Source organism: Scyliorhinus canicula, chromosome 17 (genome assembly GCF_902713615.1).
Source record: "Scyliorhinus canicula chromosome 17, sScyCan1.1, whole genome shotgun sequence".
In the NCBI taxonomy this organism is placed as follows: Eukaryota; Metazoa; Chordata; class Chondrichthyes; order Carcharhiniformes; family Scyliorhinidae; genus Scyliorhinus; species Scyliorhinus canicula.
In genome coordinates this window covers 24092005-24112118 of record NC_052162.1, presented here as the reverse complement: position 1 = coordinate 24112118, position 20114 = coordinate 24092005, and the positions used below count along the sequence as shown (strand labels likewise).

At 47.5% G+C, this 20114-nt stretch overlaps 1 protein-coding gene across 2 annotated transcripts in view; it reads left to right on the top strand.

Moving 5' to 3' along the window:
* Window positions 1-20114, top strand: part of atg4a (autophagy related 4A, cysteine peptidase) — a 57694-nt gene that overhangs the window by 6851 nt on the left and 30729 nt on the right. For both annotated transcript variants that reach the window (XM_038776156.1, XM_038776157.1), the window contains exons 4-6: window positions 4646-4744; window positions 8341-8442; window positions 14637-14709. In XM_038776156.1, the coding sequence (XP_038632084.1) occupies window positions 4646-4744; window positions 8341-8442; window positions 14637-14709 (274 nt within the window). The remainder of the gene's footprint in view (window positions 1-4645; window positions 4745-8340; window positions 8443-14636; window positions 14710-20114) is intronic.

The window sequence follows — 20114 nt, the reverse complement described above, 5'->3', positions numbered from 1 at the left end:
ACATAGTCCCAAAAACAGAGAATCCAGCCCCATATGTACTTGGGGGCGGGGCCTGAACATAATTTTCTAATTCGGGCAAAGGTACTACCAACTGAGCCAATCTGACCCGTCTTCAAAATACTTTCTTAGTGCACATAGGATAGATGATGCTTTCCAGAAATGTTCACAGCATAGGGAGGCTTAAAAGTTTTAATTCTTGCAAATTGCCCCAACCTGTCTGGAATCTCCAACCCATTTTTCATGCCTGAGAGAAAGACGGCACTGATTTACTAGTTACCTTGTGTCCAGGGCATCCTTAGGTAGCCATCCTCTGTCCTTAATTAGATGGAACTCCTTAAAAATTGCCCTCCGATCCAGCAATGGCATTTGTAGGTTCCTCACCTGTATTTCCACTCTAGAACTGTACTGGATTCCACAAATGAAAATCCAGCCCCACCTCACCATGACACCTCAGATCAGTTGTGTAAATATTGTCTGTACTAACAAGCATTCTAACACTCTGCTGTAGCTCTGACTGACTTGGCAAAGATGTTTAAACAGTAAATACAACAATGGTCTCTCTCAGCACACTTATAATTGAAAACTTCATGATCACCCAGTTAGATTCATAATTTGTCTAATACAGAGGGATAATGGGACTCAATGATTTTCCAAAACATAAAGCACTGAAGGATGTTGACATAAAAAATCAGGAATGTGGCAACTAGGGGCTTTTCACAGTAACTTCATTGAAGCCTACTTGTGGCAATAAGCGATTTTCATTTCATTTCATTTCTCATCTGTGAACTTGATTCCAAATAAACCAAGGGCAGATTTTTACAATGCCTTGTCGGCATGTTCATCGGCAAGTGGAGCCAGTAAAATTCACTGGGTGACCTTGCTGCCACCCTTCCACCAACCCCGACCTGTATGCAATGTTGCATGTGATAGGAGAGGCCTTGGGTAATCCAACGGGGAAGCTCTTGAAGGTTGCCCAGCTCGGACCTTGGGCGGGAAGTGGGGTTGGGGGGGGGGGGGGGGGGTGGTGGTGGAAAGGTGTGCCTACCCATCAGTGCTTACCCCTGTCCCTGGTCTGTCTGTCAGGAACCCCACTTCAACCCTTTCGGCTTCACCTCTCCTCTTCATCATGAGATAACCTGCACTTACATGGTCCTGAATATAGGGATTAGGACCTTGCTTGTAGTACCAGTTCTGGCCACTGCTGCCGCAAACGGTGCTAGGACTATTGAACTGCTGGTCGGTCGGATTGGCCAGCAGCTCCCTGACGCAGGATGTTCACCTGAATGAGGAGTCCTCTCTCAAGTCCCCCCCCTCCCCCAGCCAATTAACACTCCTTGATGGATCAGGAAACCTCCGCCATCCAAAGTATCTTGCCCCAAGTTTGCTATGTGTGAAAATGCTTGTTCTTTTCCTAGTTCTCTCCCAAGAACATTTAGGTCAACTTGCAAAACTATTTTCAACCAGCTAGGAAATGCAGATGGGTGCTGTTATGATGATTGGCAGGTACACATTATTTCTTTAGGAATAATGAAGAACAGAGATAGGGGAGACAGTGGCGTAGTGGTATTGTCACTGGACTAGTAAACCAGAAACCCAGGGTAATGCTCTGGGGATCCAGGTTCGATTTCTGCCACTGCAGATAGTGAAATTTAAATTCAATGAAAATCTGGAATTAAAAGTCTAAAGATAATTATGAAATCTTTGCCGATTGCCATAAAAACCTATCTGGTTCGCTAATGTCCTTTAGGGAAGGAAATCTGGTCTACATGTGACTCCAGACCCTCAGCAATGTGGTTGACTCTCAACTGCTCCCTCAAAGGCAATTAGGGATGGGCAATAAATGCTGGCCCAGCGATGCCCACATCCCATGAATGAATAAAAAAAAATAGTTGAGGCAAACTGCATAGATACGTTTAAGAGGAAGTTGGCCAAGCATATGAAGAAAGGTGAAGACTATGTTGAGAGGTTTGAAGAAAAGTGGAAGGAGGCTCATGTAGAGCATTCACACTGGCATGGGCTGAATGATCAGTTTATTCAGAATTTACAGTGCAGAAGGAGGCTATTCGTCCCATCGAGTCTGCACCAGCCCTTACAAAGAGCATCCTACTCAAGCCCGCGTCTCTACCCTATCCCCGTAACCCAGTAATCCCCCCTTATCCTTTTTGGACACTAAGGGCAATTACGCCTGGCCAATCCACCTAACCCACACATGTTTGGACTGTGAGAGGAACCTGGAGCACCCGGAGGAAACCCACACACACACAGGGAGAATGTGCCGACTCCGCACAGACAGTGACTCAAGCTGGGAATCGAACCTGGAACCCTGGAGCTGTGAAACAACTGTGCTAACCACTATACTACTGTGCTGCCCCTAAGAATTCTGTATAATTAGAAGATAGAACATAGACCATTACAGCGCAGTACAGGCCCTTCGGCCCTCGATGTTGCGCCGACCCATTGAAACCCCTCTAAAGCCCATCTACACTATTCCCTTATCGTCCATATGTCTATCCAATGACCATTTGAAGGCCCTTAGTGTTCGCGAGTCCACTACTGTTGCAGGCAGGGCATTCCACACCCTTACTACTCTCTGAGTAAAGAACCTACCTCTGACATCTATCCTATATCTATCTCCCCTCAATTTAAAGCTATGTCCCCTCGTGCTAGACATCACCATCCGAGGAAAAAGGCTCTCACTGTCCACCCTATCTAATCCTCTGATCATCGTGTATGCCTCAATTAAGTCGCCTCTTAACCTTCTCTCTAACGAAAACAGCCTTAAGTCCCTCAGCCTTTCCTCATAAGATCTTCCCTCCATACCAGGCAACATCGGTAAATCTCCTCTGCACCCTTTCCAATGCTTCCACAGCCGTACTATAATGCGGCGACCAGAACTGCACGCAATACTCCAAATGCAGCCGCACCAGAGTTTTGTACAACTGCAACATGACCTCATGGCTCCGAAACTCAATTCCTCTACCAATAAAAGCTAACACACCGTACGCCTTCTTAACAACCCTCTCAACCTGGGTGGCAACTTTAAGGGATCTATGTACATGGGCACCAAGATCTCTCTGCTATCATATCCTAACAGAGGGCAGCACAGTATTTTTTTAAACTGCAGAAAACTTCCTTTGATATATTCCAGTGACCTGCCTTAATTTTAGTTGCGTCAGAATGATATTTCAGCTGTCCACTCCAGCTGTGATTATGGGTTTTGAATGAAATTACTAATTTGTGTTCTGGACTTGTGCTCAATAGGAACAAGATAGAGGTTGCACAAACTTTTTTCACATGTAACCCATAGCCGGCAGAGAATGGCAAAGGTTTGATAGCAGGTTGCACAAACATCCTCTTTTTCAGAGAGTAACTTCGATGACATGAAAGATAAAAAGTGGTATAGCGGGTCGACATTGTGTGGAAGCATAGCCTGAATTTTCAGGATGCGAGCGATCGGCGCCCATCATCCTAAGAGTTGGCAGGGAACGTACCCCTGCTGACTCCGACAGGCCTGCTACCATTTCATGAGCTTTGATTGGCTTGGGGGTGCCCTACCCTTGAGAGGTGGGATGATTGGGGGGGCGGGGGGGGGTTCGAGGACCCCCTAAGAGATAAGGTGGGGCAGTGGGGTTTCTGAGAGGGATAGAAATATCGGGACGGCATCTAAAAATGCTCGGCAATGCAGGAAATGAGTTAAGTATATTAAAATAATAATCTTTATTGTCACAAGAAGGCTTACAATGAAGTTACTGTGAAAAGCCCCATGTCGCACATTCCGGCGCCTGTTCGGGTACACGAAGAGAGGATTCAGAATGTCCAATTCACCTAACAGCACGGCTTTCGGGACTCGTGGGAGGAAACCGGAGCGCCCGGGGGAATCCCACGCAGACACGGAGAACGTGCAGACTCCACAAAGACTGACCCAAGCTGGGACCCTGGCGCTGTGAAGTAACAGTGCTAACCATTGTGCTACCGTACCAACCTTGTGTGGCATTGGTGGGCTGTTCATCGCCAAGGCCACAAAATGACTGTCCAAATAACAATAATTATTCCACTGCAAAGTAATTCATCTCATGGTGTGTGTGAAACTATTTGAGAGGATTCGGAGAGATATAACAATATATTATAGAAATACAAATTTGTATGTGTAAAATCACTTTCTACCAAAGCGTTCAGCGTATCTGGCGTGGTGGGTGGGATTTTATAATTTTTCAATGAACCAATGGGGACAATGAAAAACATTTAAACCTTGTTTAATGAGTATCAAACTCCTATACTTATACATTGTAAGAAGTCTTACAACACCAGGTTAAAGTCCAACAGGTTTGTTTCAAACACGAGCTTTCAGAGCACTGCTCCTTCCTCACCTGAGGAAGGAGCTGCGCTCCGAAAGCTCGTGTTTGAAACAAACCTGTTGGACTTTAACCTGGTGTTGTAAGACTTCTTACTGTGCTCACCCCAGTCCAACGCCGGCATCTCCACATCATACACATATAAAATGTGTTTATGTTTTATATACTAAAATGTTGATTGAGAAGATAAAATATTCATAACCAAATGCAAATGATCAGGTTGATAGCAACTGGCTCACATCTGGCTGGAGGTGCTGAAAGTTGCAGTAAATTCTCTGTTTCTGTTCACACAGGGGGGACTGGTCCCTCATCTGATGCTGGCTGGGGATGTATGCTGCGCTGTGGACAGATGATCCTGGCCCAAGCTTTAATATGCAGGCACCTGGGGATAGGTGAGTATTTATGGTAACCATTTATTTGAGAAATCTGAACCATGCAGATGTTGAGACAGTTGAGTGCCATTTTGTTGGAGCAGCAGCTTCGGGATTAGGTGTACCTTTGGAGTTATCTATATACTGTAAGGAAATATTAATGATTTTCAGGACACTCTCCTTCACCACTTATCAAAGGGAAAGAATAATCCCGGGGCAGATCTTGTTAAATATCTGACAGTAATTGCTCTGCTTCATGTAAGGGCCTGATTGATACAAAAGAGAAATTAATAGTCAGTTCACTTTCAAAGAATTCTGTAGCCTCCACAACTTTGCTGTGACTTCATAGCCTTGTCTCTTACTGAAGCCTCCCTGTCTGAATGTAAATTGTATCACCTGCCTTTTTAAAATTCATTTTTGGGATGTGAGCAAAGCCAACATTTACTGTCCTTAAAAAAGTGAGCTACTGCCTTGAACTGTTGCAATCCATGTGGTGTGGGTACATCCAGAGTGTTGTCGGGGCATGTAAAATGCCACCCCTGTTCTTCTGTGGTCTTATTCTTCATCTCAACTCAAATTTCCCTTTCTCCTGTGATCACACTTCCCTCCTGCTTCATGTAACCTACCACATTTCATGGCCATTTCTTGCCATTACTGTGGGCAAGGCCATCTCCAGTCACTCTCGTGAGTTCCTGATCAGCTGTTTCCCCTTGGTCAGTTCCAAACCTACTTCCTTCTGTGTCACTCTTGGAAGAACTCCAACTCTTTCCCTTCCCCCACACCAAGTTATTTACAATTGCACTTTCAAACTTTCAGCTGTCTAACCTTTGGCCCCATTACTATGGTATTTCCAATCTGCTCACACCCATTTTTAAATGCCTTTGTTCCCAGTAAATGCTTATTCTGTCTGATCCCAATTTTTTGATTTGTTCCTTCAAAGGGGTTTAGTTATAAGCATATTTGGCACACAATTAGATGAGTCATCTATGCCTCATCCAGTGTTATTGGGCCTTGCCTTTCTCTGCTAAATCCATTCAGTAATCCAAGATCATCCTAGAAAATAAAGATATTCCCAGAGTAAAGAGCGTCCCAACTTCCTTTCTCCATTGTCTGTTACCCTCCTCCCCTCCATCCATATCTCCAACAATTGCAAGGAGCCCATGGACGTTTCTGCAATAAGATTGAGACCATCTATTCTGCTGCTTGTGCTACATCCCTTAGTCCAATTTGGATTTATACTTGCTGGAGTTTAGAAGGGTGAGAGGGGATCTGATCGAGGTATATAAAATACGATGAGGGATTGATAAAGTAAACATAGATTAAATGCTCCCTCATGTGGGGCAATCTAGAATGAGAGGCCACAGATCTAGGTTGCGAGGCTGTAGATTTAGAACTGAGATGAGGAGGATTTATGGAAAAGTGTGGTGAATTTGAGAAACTCACAGTCGCATAGTGCGGTGGAGTCTGAGTCATTAAATCGTTTCAAGAAGGAGAAAGATATATTTCTGATTTTAAAAAACGGGTTAAAGGGATATGGGGAACAGGTAGGGAGGTGGATTTGACACCAGGAAAAGATCAGCCATGATCTTATTGAATGGCGGAGCAGGTTTAAGAGGCTGAAATGCCTACTTCTGTTCCTAATTACTATGTTCCTTGCAATCTTCTATGCATTCCTTAACCACTCCCAAACCTATGCCCATCTTTCCTACCATTCTATATCTGCATTTATTCCAGCTGCCACAGCATTAAATCTAATCATTGTTGTAAGTATCATTGTGTTTGACTGTGATGTAGAATCCGACTTCATTCTTCACGACCTCTCTGCAGCCTTTGACACAGTCAGCTGCACCATTCTCTTCCAGTGCCTTTCCTCGATTTCCATTTCAGTAAGACTGCACTCACTTGGTTCCACTTTCATCCGACCAGTGGGAGTGCCAGGGTACAACCCTGCCCAGAGCCCGATCACCTGGAGGCCTCCGATCTCCAGGGAGATCCACCCGCCCCCCCCCCCCCCCCCCCCCCCCCCCCCAGGTGCCGTTATGCCTGGTCCACGTTTGTGTGGGCCAGTGCTAAATGGAGCCCGGCCGAGGTCTCCAAGGCGTGGGGGTTTGATCCCGCGCGTTAGATAACTCCAGCGTGAACATTTTTAAGTGAGTTTAGCTGCTCGCTTAAATATGAAAACTGGATCCCGCCTTCTTGCGTGTTCTCGTTAGATCTCGCAAGGTGTCCTGATCATCATGAATCTCGTGAGACGCCTCTTGCGCGATAGTTGCATCGAGCACAACGAGGCTGTATGATCGTGGCCTGTGTCTTCATTGATATGAATTTAACTGCCTTCCATTTTTTCTTCTGCATAAAACTACCAAAATTGCCAAACTTCCATTAGTTTATAATGGGTTAATTTAGCTATCAGATTCAGGACAGCGCTCATGACTGTGTCTCTGCTGATGGTAATTAAAATTCACCAACACTCAGGGCCAAATAAGTCTTCTCAACTGATTTTCTTTTTACCAGATATCCTGTTTTAAACAGAGATACTGGGCGCAATTCAGCAGACTGAAGTTGAAGTCCGCTGAATGGCGCGTTTCGTGGGGTGTTTCTCGGTGGTTTCTATGCCAAGAAATTGCAGCTATTCAACGGCACTTTGCCTTTTTTTGGGTCTCGGGGAGTTTCTTCCTGCCAAGGGAAAGGCTCCTCGCAGAACAGGGACATTTCATCTGGCAGCCCTGATCTCAGCTACCACCCCCACCCCTCTCCTTGCATTTCAGGTCCCGTCTGACTTTTTGAACCCCCTTCACACACCACCAACCTTTGGGAGGCCACTAAGAACCCCCCCCCCCCCCCACTTCATCACTTCTCTACTTGACAAGGACACCTGGCAGTGCCAATCTGACCCCTGGAAGTTCCCCTAGCCAGGGTGGCACTGCCTAGGTGGCCATGCCAGACCACCCGGGGATCTCCAATGGCCTGGGAGAACCCTCCAGGTGCCATTATGCCTGGTCCACATTTGTATGGACCAGTTATTTAAAAAAAATAAATTTAGAGTACCCAATTAATTTTTTCCAATTAAGGGGCAATTTAGTATGGCCAATCCACCTAGCCTGCACATTTTTGGGTTGTCGGGATGAAACCCACGCAGACACGGGGAGAATGTGAAAACTCCACACGGACAGTGACCCAGAACTGGGATCGAACCTGGGACCTCGGAACACTGAGGCAGCAATGCTAACCACTGCGCCACTGTGCTGCCCTTGTATGAACCAGTTCTAAACGGCAATGACGAGGTCTCCCAGGGGTGGCTGGTGAGTCTCTGGCGCCGGGTGAATCCAGCATCTGGGTACGGCTAACTTAAATACTAAGATCTGGATCTTGTCCAGCGAGAACGAGATTCAGATCACGCCGGGCAAAGTGAGTCGACCCACCGCGGAACCTGATTTGGGGTTTGCATGCGATCTGGGCGTAACGGGGTTACTGAATTGTGCCCCCCGAGACTAGTGGGTATTATAATCAATACTTAGTTTTTAAACAGAGGATAATCAGTCTTTTATTTTGAATGACTATTTTTTGTACCCATATGTATATTTGGTTAGTTGATTAATTTAATGGTTCTGATGTAGATTGGCGATGGGAGAAAGGCAAAGGGCAGCCTGAACAGTATCACCGGATTCTGCAATGTTTCTTGGACAAGAAGGACAGCTGTTACTCAATTCATCAAATGGGTAAGGGATACAAAAGTAAATCCATTAAAGGAGAATATATTGGACAATTGCCCTGCCCAGTAGAAATATGAAAACACTAACTGTTATAACTATTAGCATCGAGGTGTTCTTTCTTTTTTTAAATTTAGAGTACCCAATTCATTTTTTCCCAATTAAGGGGCAATTTAGCATGGCCAATTCACCTACCCTGCACATGTTTTTGGGTTGTGAGGGTGAGCTCCACACAGACACAGGGAGAATGTGCAAACTCCACATGGACAGTGACCTGAGGCCGTGATCGAACCCGGGTCCTTGGTGCTGTGAGGCAGCAGTACTAAACACTGTGCCACTATGCTTTCCAGCATCAAGGTGTTCTTAACACTTTTTTTATTCTTTTCCAAATTGAAAACATCTGGTATTGCACTGTGGTTCTGGTCACAATGGAATTGCAGATTGAGAAGTGGTATCCTTCCATAAAGCAGTACCATCTATGAAAACGGGTTGCAGCTTAGGGTTGTAGCACATGGCATAATTTGATAGCAGTTTGAGCTGTAGTCATTGCAGTCACAGCCCCTTGGACATCTAGAGGTAGGAGCATCTCTTACCTGTATATTCTGGGGTGGGGTACCAGTACAAGCTGTGCACGTCACATGCTGTTTCTTTACAGCTGGGATTGTTAGAATCTGAACCTCAGCTACAAATGGTTGCTGAAGCAGGATCAATTTTTAAAAAAAGCAAATGAGGTAGTTGATTGGAAAAGAAGTATATTTAAAGACCATAGAAGTTGAACAGAGGAGTGGGATTAGATTTGATGACATGGGTGGAAAACAGCACCTTATTAACATGGAGTGCTGTAATTCTGGACCAATCAAATTTTTCTTCACATAATTATCACCTAATCTTAGTGGGAAGCATCAAACAGATTGTGTATTGTGAGAGATACAGCACCGTACTGCACATTATGTTAAGTGCTTGACTCGAGCAGATGCCTATAAATTGACCGATTTCCCAATCTTGAGGAACGATGTACAGTGTGTACATGGTGGATGGGTGGATGGTCCCATGTAACCTGAGCAAAGAAAGGTTCTATCTTTGTGGGAAACGAGCCCTTCCTTCAGCATTGGGAGAAGAAGAAAGTACAGGTTGAAGATTTGAACTCCATATTCCTCTGACCAGTTATAGCGGTTCAACGTATTCTAAATTAACATTCCACTGCAAAAATACTTGGGCGTGATGTGGAGAATTCATATCAGTAGTCATTGACTTGTTCCGAGCTAGGTGTATGTATGCAGGACAGCTTATATACAATGGCCGGGATTCTCCCCTATCCGGCGGGGCGGGGGTTCCCGGCGTACCGGAGTGGCGAGAACCACTCCGCACCTTTAGGGGCTAGGCCCGTGCCGGAGTGGCTCCCGCTCCGCCGACTGGCGGCAACGGCCTTTGGCGCCCCGCCGACCAGCGTCGGGGCTGGCCAAAAGGCCTTTGCTGGTCGCCGTGAGTCCTCGCATGCGCCGGAGCGTCAGCGGCCGCTGATGTCACCACTGGCGCATGCGCGGTGGAGGGGGTCTCTTCCACCTCCGCCATGGTGGAGGCTGTGGCGCGGCGGAAGTAAAAGAGTGCCCCCGCAGCACAGGCCCGGCTGCCGATCGGTGGGCCCCGATCGCGGGCCAGGCCACTGTGTGGGCACCCCCCGGGGTCCGATCGCCCCACGCACCCCCCCCCCCCACCAGGATCCCGGGGCCCGCTCACGCCGCCTTCTCCCGCCACGCCGGCGGGAGAGGCCTGACAGCGGCGGGACTTCGGCCCATTGCGGGCCGGAGAATCGCTGCGAGGGGCCCACCGACCGGCGTGGCGTGATTCCCGCCCCCGCAGATTCCTGGGTGGTGGAGAATTCCTGCCACGGCGGGGGCGGGATTTACGATGGCCCCAGGCGATTCGCCGACCCTGCAGGGGGTCGGAGAATTCCGCCCAATGTCCCTACGCAGTTAGTCAGTGCACTAGTCCTTGCTACTGACCATGATAGGGTGCTTTATAACATAGAACATAGAGTAGAACATAGAACAATACAGCACAGTACAGGCCCTTCAGCCCACGATGTTGTGCCGACCATTTATCCTAATCTAAGATCAACCTAACCTACACCCCTTCAATTTACTGTTGTCCATGTGCCTGCCTAAGAGTCTCTTAAATGTGCCTAATGACTCTGAATCCACCACCTCTGCTGGCAGTGCATTCTACACACCCACCACTCTCTGTGTAAAGAACCTACCGCTGACATCTCTCCTATACCTTCCTCCAATCACCTTAAAATTATGTCCCCTTGTGACAGCCATTTCCACCCTGGGAAAAGTCTCTGGCTATCCACTCTATCCACGCCTCTCATCACCTTGTACACCTCTATCAAGTCACCTCTCTGCTTTCTTCGCTCCAGTGAGAAAAGCCCTAGCTCCCTCAATTTTTCTTCATAAGACATGCCCTCCAGGCCAGGCAGCATCCTGGTAAATCTCTGTACCCTCTCCAAAGCTTCCACATCCTTCCTATAATGAGGCGACCAGAACTGGACACAATATTCCAAGTGTGGTCCAACTAGAGTTTTATAAAGCTGCAGCAAAACCTCGCAGCTCTTAAACTCAATCCCCCTGTTAATGAAAGCCAACACACCACACGCAGTGGCAACTTTGAGGGATCTATGTACGTGGACCCCAAGATCCCTCTGTTCCTCCACACTTCCAAGAATCCTGGGTGGAATTCTCCGCTCCCCACGTGGCGTGGGAGAATCGTGGGAGGTCATCCGCGCATGCGCGGATTCGAACCGGCAACCCGCGCATGCGTGGATGACTTCACATTCTCGGCGTGACGAGGTCGTTGCTGAGAAAGACGGAGGCCCGCTCCTAGCCCCCCGGGTGGGGGTGAATTAGGTGCGGGGAGCAGGCTCCGAGGCCGTCGTGAACCTCGGCCGAGTTCACGACGGCCTTCACAAATTCGGCCCCCTGCGGAGAATTCCGCCCCCTGCCTTTAACCCTGCATTCAGCATTCAAAATGAATCACGTCACATTTATCAAGGTTGAACTCCATCTGCCACTTCTCAGCCCAGCTCTGCATCCTGTCAATGTCCTGTTGCAACCTGCAACAACCCTCAACACTATCTACAACTTCACCAACCTTCCTGTCATTGGCAAACTTACTAACCCACCCTTCCACTTCTTCATCCAAGTCATTTATAAAAACCACAAAGAGCAGAGGTCCCAGAACATATCCTTGCGGGACACCACTGGTCACCGACCTCCAGGCGGAATACTTTCCATCCACTACCTGTCTTCTTTCGGCCAGCTAATTCTGTATCCAGACAGCCAAATTTCCCTATATTCCATGCCCCCTAACTTTCTGAATTAGCCTACCATGGGAACCTTATCAAATGCCTTACTGAAATCCATATACACCACATCCACTGCCCAACCTTCATCAATGTGTCTTGTCACATCCTCAAAGAATTCAATGAGGCTTGTGAGGCATGACCTGCCCCACACAAAACCATGCTGACTATCTTTAATCAAACAATGTTTTTCTAAATAATCATAAATCCTATCTCTCAGAATCCTTTTCAATATTTTGCTTACCACAGACGTAAGACTGATGGGTCTATAATTCCCAGGGATTTCCCTATTCCCTTTCCTGAATAAGGGAACAACATTCGTGTCCCTCTAATCATCCGGTACTACTCCAGTGGAGAATGAGGACGCAAAGATCATCACCAACGGCGCAGAAATCTCCTCCCTCACTTCCGTAGTAACCTTGGGTATATCCCGTCAGGCCCAGGGGACTTATCTATCCTGATGCTTTTCAAAATTTCCAGCACATCCTCCTTCTTAATATCAACCTGTTCCAGTCTATTAACCTGGTTCACACTGTTCTCATGGGCAACAAGGTTCCTCTCTCTAGTGAATACTGAAGCAAAGTATTCATTTAGGGCCTCCCCCATCGCTTCAGACTCTAGGCACAAGTTCCTTCCACTATCCCTGATCAGCCCTACTCTCACTCTGGTCATCCTCTTATTTCTCACACAAGTGTAGAACGCCTTGGAGTTTTCCCTAATCCTTCCCGCCATAGCTTTTTCATGCCCCCTTCTAGCTCGCCTCAGTCCATTTTTAAGTTCCTTCCTGGTTACCGTGTAACCCTCTAGTGCCGAGTCAGATCCTTGCTTCCTCAACCTTACGTAAGCTTCCTTTTTCCTCTTGACTAGAAGCTCCACTTCTCTTGTCATCCAAGGCTCCTTCACCTTACCATTCCGTCCATTCCATTCCGTTCCATCCTCGTCTCAGTGGGATAAAACTATTCAGCACTCGCAGCAAATGCTCCTTAAACAATCCCCACATTACTGTTGTGCATTTCCCCAAGAACAATTGTTCCCACTTTATGCTCCTCAGCTCCTGTCTAATAGCAGTATAATTTCCACTCCCCAGTTAAATACCTTCCCATACTGTGTGTTCCTATCCCTCTTATGGTAAAGGTCAAGGCCTTGTGGTCACTGTCCCTAAAATGCTCTCCCACTGAGCATCTGACACCTGGTCTTGTTTGTTGCCGAGCACCAAGTCCAATATGCCCCCCCCCCCCCCCCCCCCCCCGTCTGACTTCTGATTTCCACCCATACTGACTCAGTAGACAAACCCTCCTCAACTACCTCCTTTTCTGCAGCTGTGGTGAAACTCCCTAATTAACAGTGTCACTCTCCCTCCTCTTTTACCTCCCTCCCTATTCTTCTGAAAACATCGAAACCCCGGAACATCTAACTACCATTCCTGCCCCTGTGAAATCCATGTCTCCGTAATGGCCACAACATCGTAGTTCCAAGTATTGACCCATTCTCTAAGTTCATCTCCCTTATTCCTTGCATTGAAACAGACACACTTTAACCCATTCCGCCGAGTGCAACTTTGCCCTGTCAACTGTCTGTCCTTCTTCACAGACTTGATGCATACTATTTCACGGCACAACATCGAGGGCCGAAGGGCCTGTTCTGTGCTGTACTGTTCTATATTTCTGCCTGTTCAAAGCAATCGAATCCTCTGATCCATAGCTCTGGTCTCCATCCCCCTGCCAAACTAGTTTAAACCCTCCCGAAAAGCTCTAATAAACCTCCCATCCAGGATATTGGTGCCCCTCCATAGCTGGCTTTTAAAGCAGACCAAGGCAGGCCGGCAGCACGGTTCAATTCCCGTACCAGCCTCCCCAAACAGGCGCAGGATTGTGGTGACTAGGGGCTTTTCACAGTAACTTAATTGAAGCCTACTTGTGACAATAAGCGATTTTCATTTTCATTTAATTTCATCCGTCCTTCATGTACATGTCCCACCTTCCCCAGAAGATATCCCAATGATCCACATATCTGAAGCCTTCCCTCCTGCACCAGCCCTGTAGCCATGTAACCTGAGATCTTGATCCTGCAACTACCTTACTATGGGATGTTGAGTTATTCAAGGCATTAGCATTAACTTGAAATGCTAAACGCGGAACTGGTTTCTCACTGAGTGAAAGTTAGAGGCAGTGTGACCGACAGTCCCGGAAGTTATGGGATCATCCTGTAACTGGGCCTCATCACGTGTCCCGGAGTTTTTAAGGTTGTTTTACCTGACTTAGTAATGTTGGAGCTTTACAGTACTCTGGGTCACACACACACACCCACCACCACCACCACCGCCACCGCCACTCACTGACGGTTCCCCTCTCTCTTCATTCTTGCAGGTTTACACTGATGCCAAGGTGTCCCTTAAATATTTTGCTGAGTGGTCACCTTGGTTAGAGGGTATCAATAATTTTTAGAATATACATTTGTTACATCTGGTGTTATTCTCAAATGGGTAATCCAAATTCAGGGCTTCTGTTATTTCATGATATCTGTGTAGGAATGTAGTACCTTTTGGTTCCAAACAAATGGAGAGGCTTAACGAAGCATGGGATTAGACTGAATCATGTCACATCCAAACGTAGTGTGCAAGATTTCTCATTCAAATTGAAAATGCTAATTGAGTGTGTTTAGTGTTGGATAACCAATGAATTGGATGCGCTACAAAAAAAAACTAGTTTTTAAAAATGTAATCCTTATTAGATGTCACAATCAAGGTTTATCGCTTATTGGATTTGATTGCGTCAGGATATGATTGTGATACATACCTGCCTTTACCGAATTCTAACACTTCTCTTGTCTATTTTTGTAACAGCTCAAATGGGAGTGGGAGAGGGTAAATCTGTCGGGGAATGGTATGGACCTAACACAGTGGCCCAAGTATTGAAGTAAGTGAAAATTCAGAATAAGGGAAGGAATGTCCCATCAAACTATTACAGTCAAGCTGACCTATCACATCCTTCTGCTTAGAATATATTTTTGTTGACTCTTTATTGTGTTTTGTGTTTGTGTTAGGGTATGAAACCTGATAATTTGTGGGAGTGGAAGCAAATGAGTGCATGTTTTCAGCCAGGAAATACTGGGAAGATCCTATCAAATTCAATGGCTATCAGGATATCATTAACATTTTTGACCTACAAGGGAGTGACGAATTTTGGGGGACAGGCAAGGAAGTGGAGATAAGGCCATAGTCTAGTCAGGCAAGGCCACAATCAAATCATTCATGATCTTATTGAATGGCGAACCAGGGGTGTGGGGCTGAATAGCCTACTCCTGCTCCTACATCTTATGTTCTTCTGTGAGGGTCTGAAGATTGTGGACAGTGAGACAGTTGAGGGAGTGAGGCAGATCGTGGAAGAATATTAGCCCGAGTGGCTGGAAGAAGCACACCTGCTCCTCTTGGTTCAGAAGCGGTTCTCCTGGCCGGGGAGTTCAACCAGGCCAATCCCAAGAGTGTCCTGCCAAAATTCCACCAACACATCGCCTGTCCCACCAGGGACCCTAACATCCTTGACCACTGTTACACAAACATCAATGGCGCCTACTGCTCCATCCCCCGACCGCATTTGGAAAATCAGACCACAAGACAGGGCAGCACGGTAGCATTTAAGGGCAGCACGGTAGCATTGTGGTTAGCACAATTGCTTCACAGCTCCAGAGTCCCAGGTTTGATTCCCGGCTTGGGTCACTGTCTGTGCGGAGTCTGCACATTCTCCCCGTGTGTGCGTGGGTTTCCTTCAGGTGCTCCGGTTTCCTCCCACAGTCCAAAGATGTGCAGGTTAGGTGGATTGGCCATGCTAAATTGCCCTTAGTGTCCAAAATTGCCCTTAGTGTTGGGTGGGGTTGCTGGGTTGTGGGGATGGGGTGGGGGTGTGGACCTTGGGTGGCGTACTCTTTCCGGGGGCCGGTGCAGATTAGATGGGCCGAATGGCCTCCTTCTGCACTGTAAATTCTATGATTCTATGAAGACGGTGCTCCGCAGAAACCCAAGCAGGAGGATCTAGTTAAGAAAGTCGTGCAATGCTGATCCGAGACAACGGAAGAGATCCTACACGACTCCTTGGAGTCAGTGAACTGGTCTATATTCAGGAACTCGGGGGGCCAACTTAGACAAGTATGCCATTACCGTCATTAGTAACTGTGTCGAGGACTGCATACCAAAGAAGACAGTACCGGCGTTTCCCAACTGAAACCCTGGTTTAACCAGGTGATCCACTCCCTACTGAATGGAGTCTGAGGCATTCAAGATGGGTGACCTTGACCTATACAAGAAATCTAGGTACGACCTCCACAAAACGATCACGGCGCCACAACCGGTTCACAGTAGGCCCCTTCTCCCTGACCCTACACTCATCCCTGGAGCATCTCAACAACAAAGACTCCTACATCAGACTGCTATTCATTGACTATAGCTTTGCCTTCAACGCCATAATCCCAGCCAAGCTCATATCAAAGCTCCAAAACCTAGGACTTGGCTCCTCCCTCTGCAACTCTGGGGAGGGGGGTTAGTTTCGATCTTTAATTTACAATCGAAGTTGCCAAAGGGGTGGGTTTAGTCAGAGTCAGTGTCCAAGCACTGCCCCCTGCCAGCGAGTAATGCCAGTGGGCAGGCCCAGAGAGGTCCCCCCTGTTGGCTCAGAAGGGTGTTCCATGGGGGAGGGTGCAAGTTCTGTGGGGTTGAGGGGGATGGGGATTGTTATGGAGATATGTTCAGTCTTTTTTTGGGGAGGGGGGTTAGTTTCGATCTTTAATTTACAATCAAAGTTGCTAAAGGGGTGGGTTTAGTCAGAGCCAAAGTGACGTCTTGGGACCAGCCCCTTCATTTCCTTTGGCTATGTGCCGGTCAATACAAGGAAAGGTTCCTTTGGGGCTGGCAGCTTCCTTGTCATTTTTCCTGCTTGCTGCGCCACTTAGCATACATTTGAGAAAAGTCCACTCTATATATGTCATTAACTATTGGGAGAGATGCATAAACTATACAGTAGTTGTAATGGGGGTCTTTAATTACCCTAATATATATAGACTGGGATTTTAATAGTGTTAAGGGCAGAGAGGATGACGAGTATCAAGTGTGTTCAGGAGAATTTCCTGGAGTGATATGTTTCTGGCCCAACAAGAACAAATGTATGGATCTGGTTCTGGAGAATGAATCGGGTAAAGTGGTTCAAGTGTCAGTAGGGGATTATTTAGAGGACAGTAATCAGAGGAGGGTGCCATGAGATTTTGATTCACTATGGAAAAGGACAAGAGAGCAATCCCAAGTAAAAATAATTAGTTGCGGAGGCCCAACTTCAATGGGCAGGATTTTGTGGCCATTTCTGTTGGTGGGGTCTTCTGGTTCCACCAAGATCGACGGCCCATGGAGGATTTCCCGGCAGCAGGGCCAGCGTGCCACGCAAATGGCCGCTCACTTCAGCAGGACCGGAAGATCTGGCTGGTGAGTAAGATTGGCACGGTGGGCATAGTGGTTAGCACTGTTGCTTCACAGCTGCAGGATTCCAGGTTCGATTCCCAGCTTGCGTCACTGTCTGTGTGGAGTTTGCACATTCTCCCCGTGTCTGCGTGGGTTTCCTCCGGGTGCTCCGGTTTTGTCCCACAGTCCAAAGATGTGCAGGTTAGGTGGATTGGCTATGCTAAATTGCCCTTAGTGTCTCAAAATGTTAGGTGGGGTTATTGGGTTACGGGGATAGGGTGGAGGTATGGGCTTAAGTGGAGTGCTCTTTCCAAGGGCCGGTGCAGACTCGATGGGCTGAATGGCCTCCTTCTGCACTGTACATTTTATGGTCTATGGCCGGAAAGATTTTAATGGAGCAATGTGCGGCCATCAAAGTGGAAATAGTTTGGTTACGGTCGAGGTAGATTCCTAAATGGGCCGGGGGGTGGGGGGGGGGAGTGAGAAAAAACAAAGCCAGAGCCCCGTGGATGACGGACATGATGGAGCATAAGATGAAGCAGAAAAAGACAGCATATGACAGATTTCAGATTGATAATGCAAATGAAAACCCGGCTGAATATAGAAAGTTCAGTAGGGAGGTGAAAAAAAGAAATGAGAAACAGAATATGAGAAGAGATTAGAAGCTAATATAAAAGAGAATCCAAAAGTCTTCCATAGGTATTTAAACAGTAAAAGGTAGTAAAAAGAGAAGTGGTGCCAATGAGGGACCAAGAAAGGGATTAATGGAGGCAGGGGGTATGGCTGAGGTACTAAATGAATTCTTTGCATCTGTCTTTCCCAAGAAGAAGCTGCCAATGGAATAGTTAAAACACTAGATAGACTAAAAATTTATACAGAGGAAGGCTGGCTGTGCTTGAAGTTAATAAGTCAACTCGACTAGATCAGATGCATCCAAGGATACTGAGGGAAATAGGGGTTGAAATGTACGAGGCACTGGCCATAACCTTCCAATCATCTTTTGATAGAGGGTGGTGTCAGAGGACTGGTGAATTGCTAATGTTTACAGTCTTGGTCAGAAAAGGGTGTAAGAGTAAGACCAGCAACCACAGGGCAGTAGGTTTAACCCTCACTGGTGGGAACGGTTTTAGAAATGATAATATGGGATAAAATTAAGTTACTGCTGCCTCACAGAGCCAGGGACCCGAGTTCATTTCCGGCCTTGGGTGACTGCCTGTGTAGAGCAGTGTTTTCAAACATTTTTTTTGCCCGGGACCCGCTTTTACCAATTGGCCGTCCTTTGCGGCCACGCTGGTCGGCCTTTGCAACATGCTATTTTCGCTTGCCTTTAATGCGACATGTGAGCCTGCTTGTTCCTCATGATCTCACTCCAACCAGGTTCACAGGAGAAGAGGGCAATGGTCATATCCGGGGTAGACTTCAAGTGGTTCCTTTGTGCTCTCTTCATTGTTGAGGACGGAAAATCCATCCTCGCACATGTAGGTCTTGTGAAGGACAATTGCAACAAAATGCTTGTTTTATTCAGCACTCGATACTCCTTGGAGATGCTACTTCTTGTGGCGCGTTTTTAATTTGCTGTCACAGGTGAGGCACAGAAGTTCAATCTCTTCATTTGGAGTCAGCTGTATGTTAATAATTGACTCCGGGGTGTCAAACTCAATGATTTTTTTAACCACCGCTTCTCTTTCGAAATCTGAAACTTCTCTGGAAAGTAGCGATAAAAATTGTTGATCAGCGCAGCCAGAAACGATTGAATAAGGCTTTCCAGTCTATTGACAGTTATAATAATAATCTTTATTGTCACAAGTAGGCTTACATTAACACTGCAATGAAGTTACTGTGAAAATCCCCTAGACGGCCACATTCTGGCGCCTGTTCGGGTACACGGAGGGAGAATTCAGAATATCAAATTCACCTGACAGCACGGGCGCGATTCTCCGCAAATGCGGCGAATCGTAAAGGCTGCTGTAAAACTGGCCGTGTTTCACGGCAGCCTCCGCGCCCCCTCCCGGGACCCGATTCTCCCCCCCGGGCAGGGCTAGCAGCGGGGCCCCGTGAAGCACGGCATCGCAGCCTTAGCGACTGTCGCTAAGTCCGCGCGCCAAGCGTCACGCCGGCTGACGCGCACAATGACGTCAGCCGCGCATGCGCGGGTTGGACGGCTCTAACCCGCGCATGCGCGGGGCCGTCATCTCCCTCGGCCGCCCCGCGGACTGATCCTGCGGGGCGGTGGAGGGAGAAAAAGAGTGCATCCACTACGGACGCACTGCCCGTGATCGGTGGGCACCGATCGCGGGCCCATACCCCCCTTCAAGGCCCTGGATGCCCAGAACGGGCATGTTGCGGCCGTTTTTACGACGGCAGCAAGCAGGTGTGTTTGCTGCCGCAAAAACGGCCGTAAAGGCCTGGGAACTCGGCCCATCGGCCTGGGGAGAATCGCTGTTCGCCGTAAAATACGGCGAGCAGCAATTCGTGTTGTGCGGCGGCTGTGGGTGGGGGGGGGGTGGAGAATAGCGGAAGGGCGTGAAAAATGTCGAGGACGCCCTCCCGCTATTCTCTGACCCGTCGTGGGCAGCGGAGAATCGCGCCCCACATCTTTCACGACTTGTGGGAGGAAACCGGAGCACCCGGATGAAATCCACGCAGACAGGGAGTACGTGCAGTCTCCACACAGACAGTGACCCAAGCCAGGAATCGAACCTGGAACTCTGGAGCTGTGAAGCAACAGCTTTACCCACTGTGCTACCGTACTGCCCACAGTTCCCTTACTAACAATGTTTTCTTTGATGTGCCGTAGCAGTTTAGAGAACATGTAGTAGTTCTGTCTTGCCAAACTTTCACTGACTTTTGGAAAGCACCTATTTCGACTCAGTGCCAAAA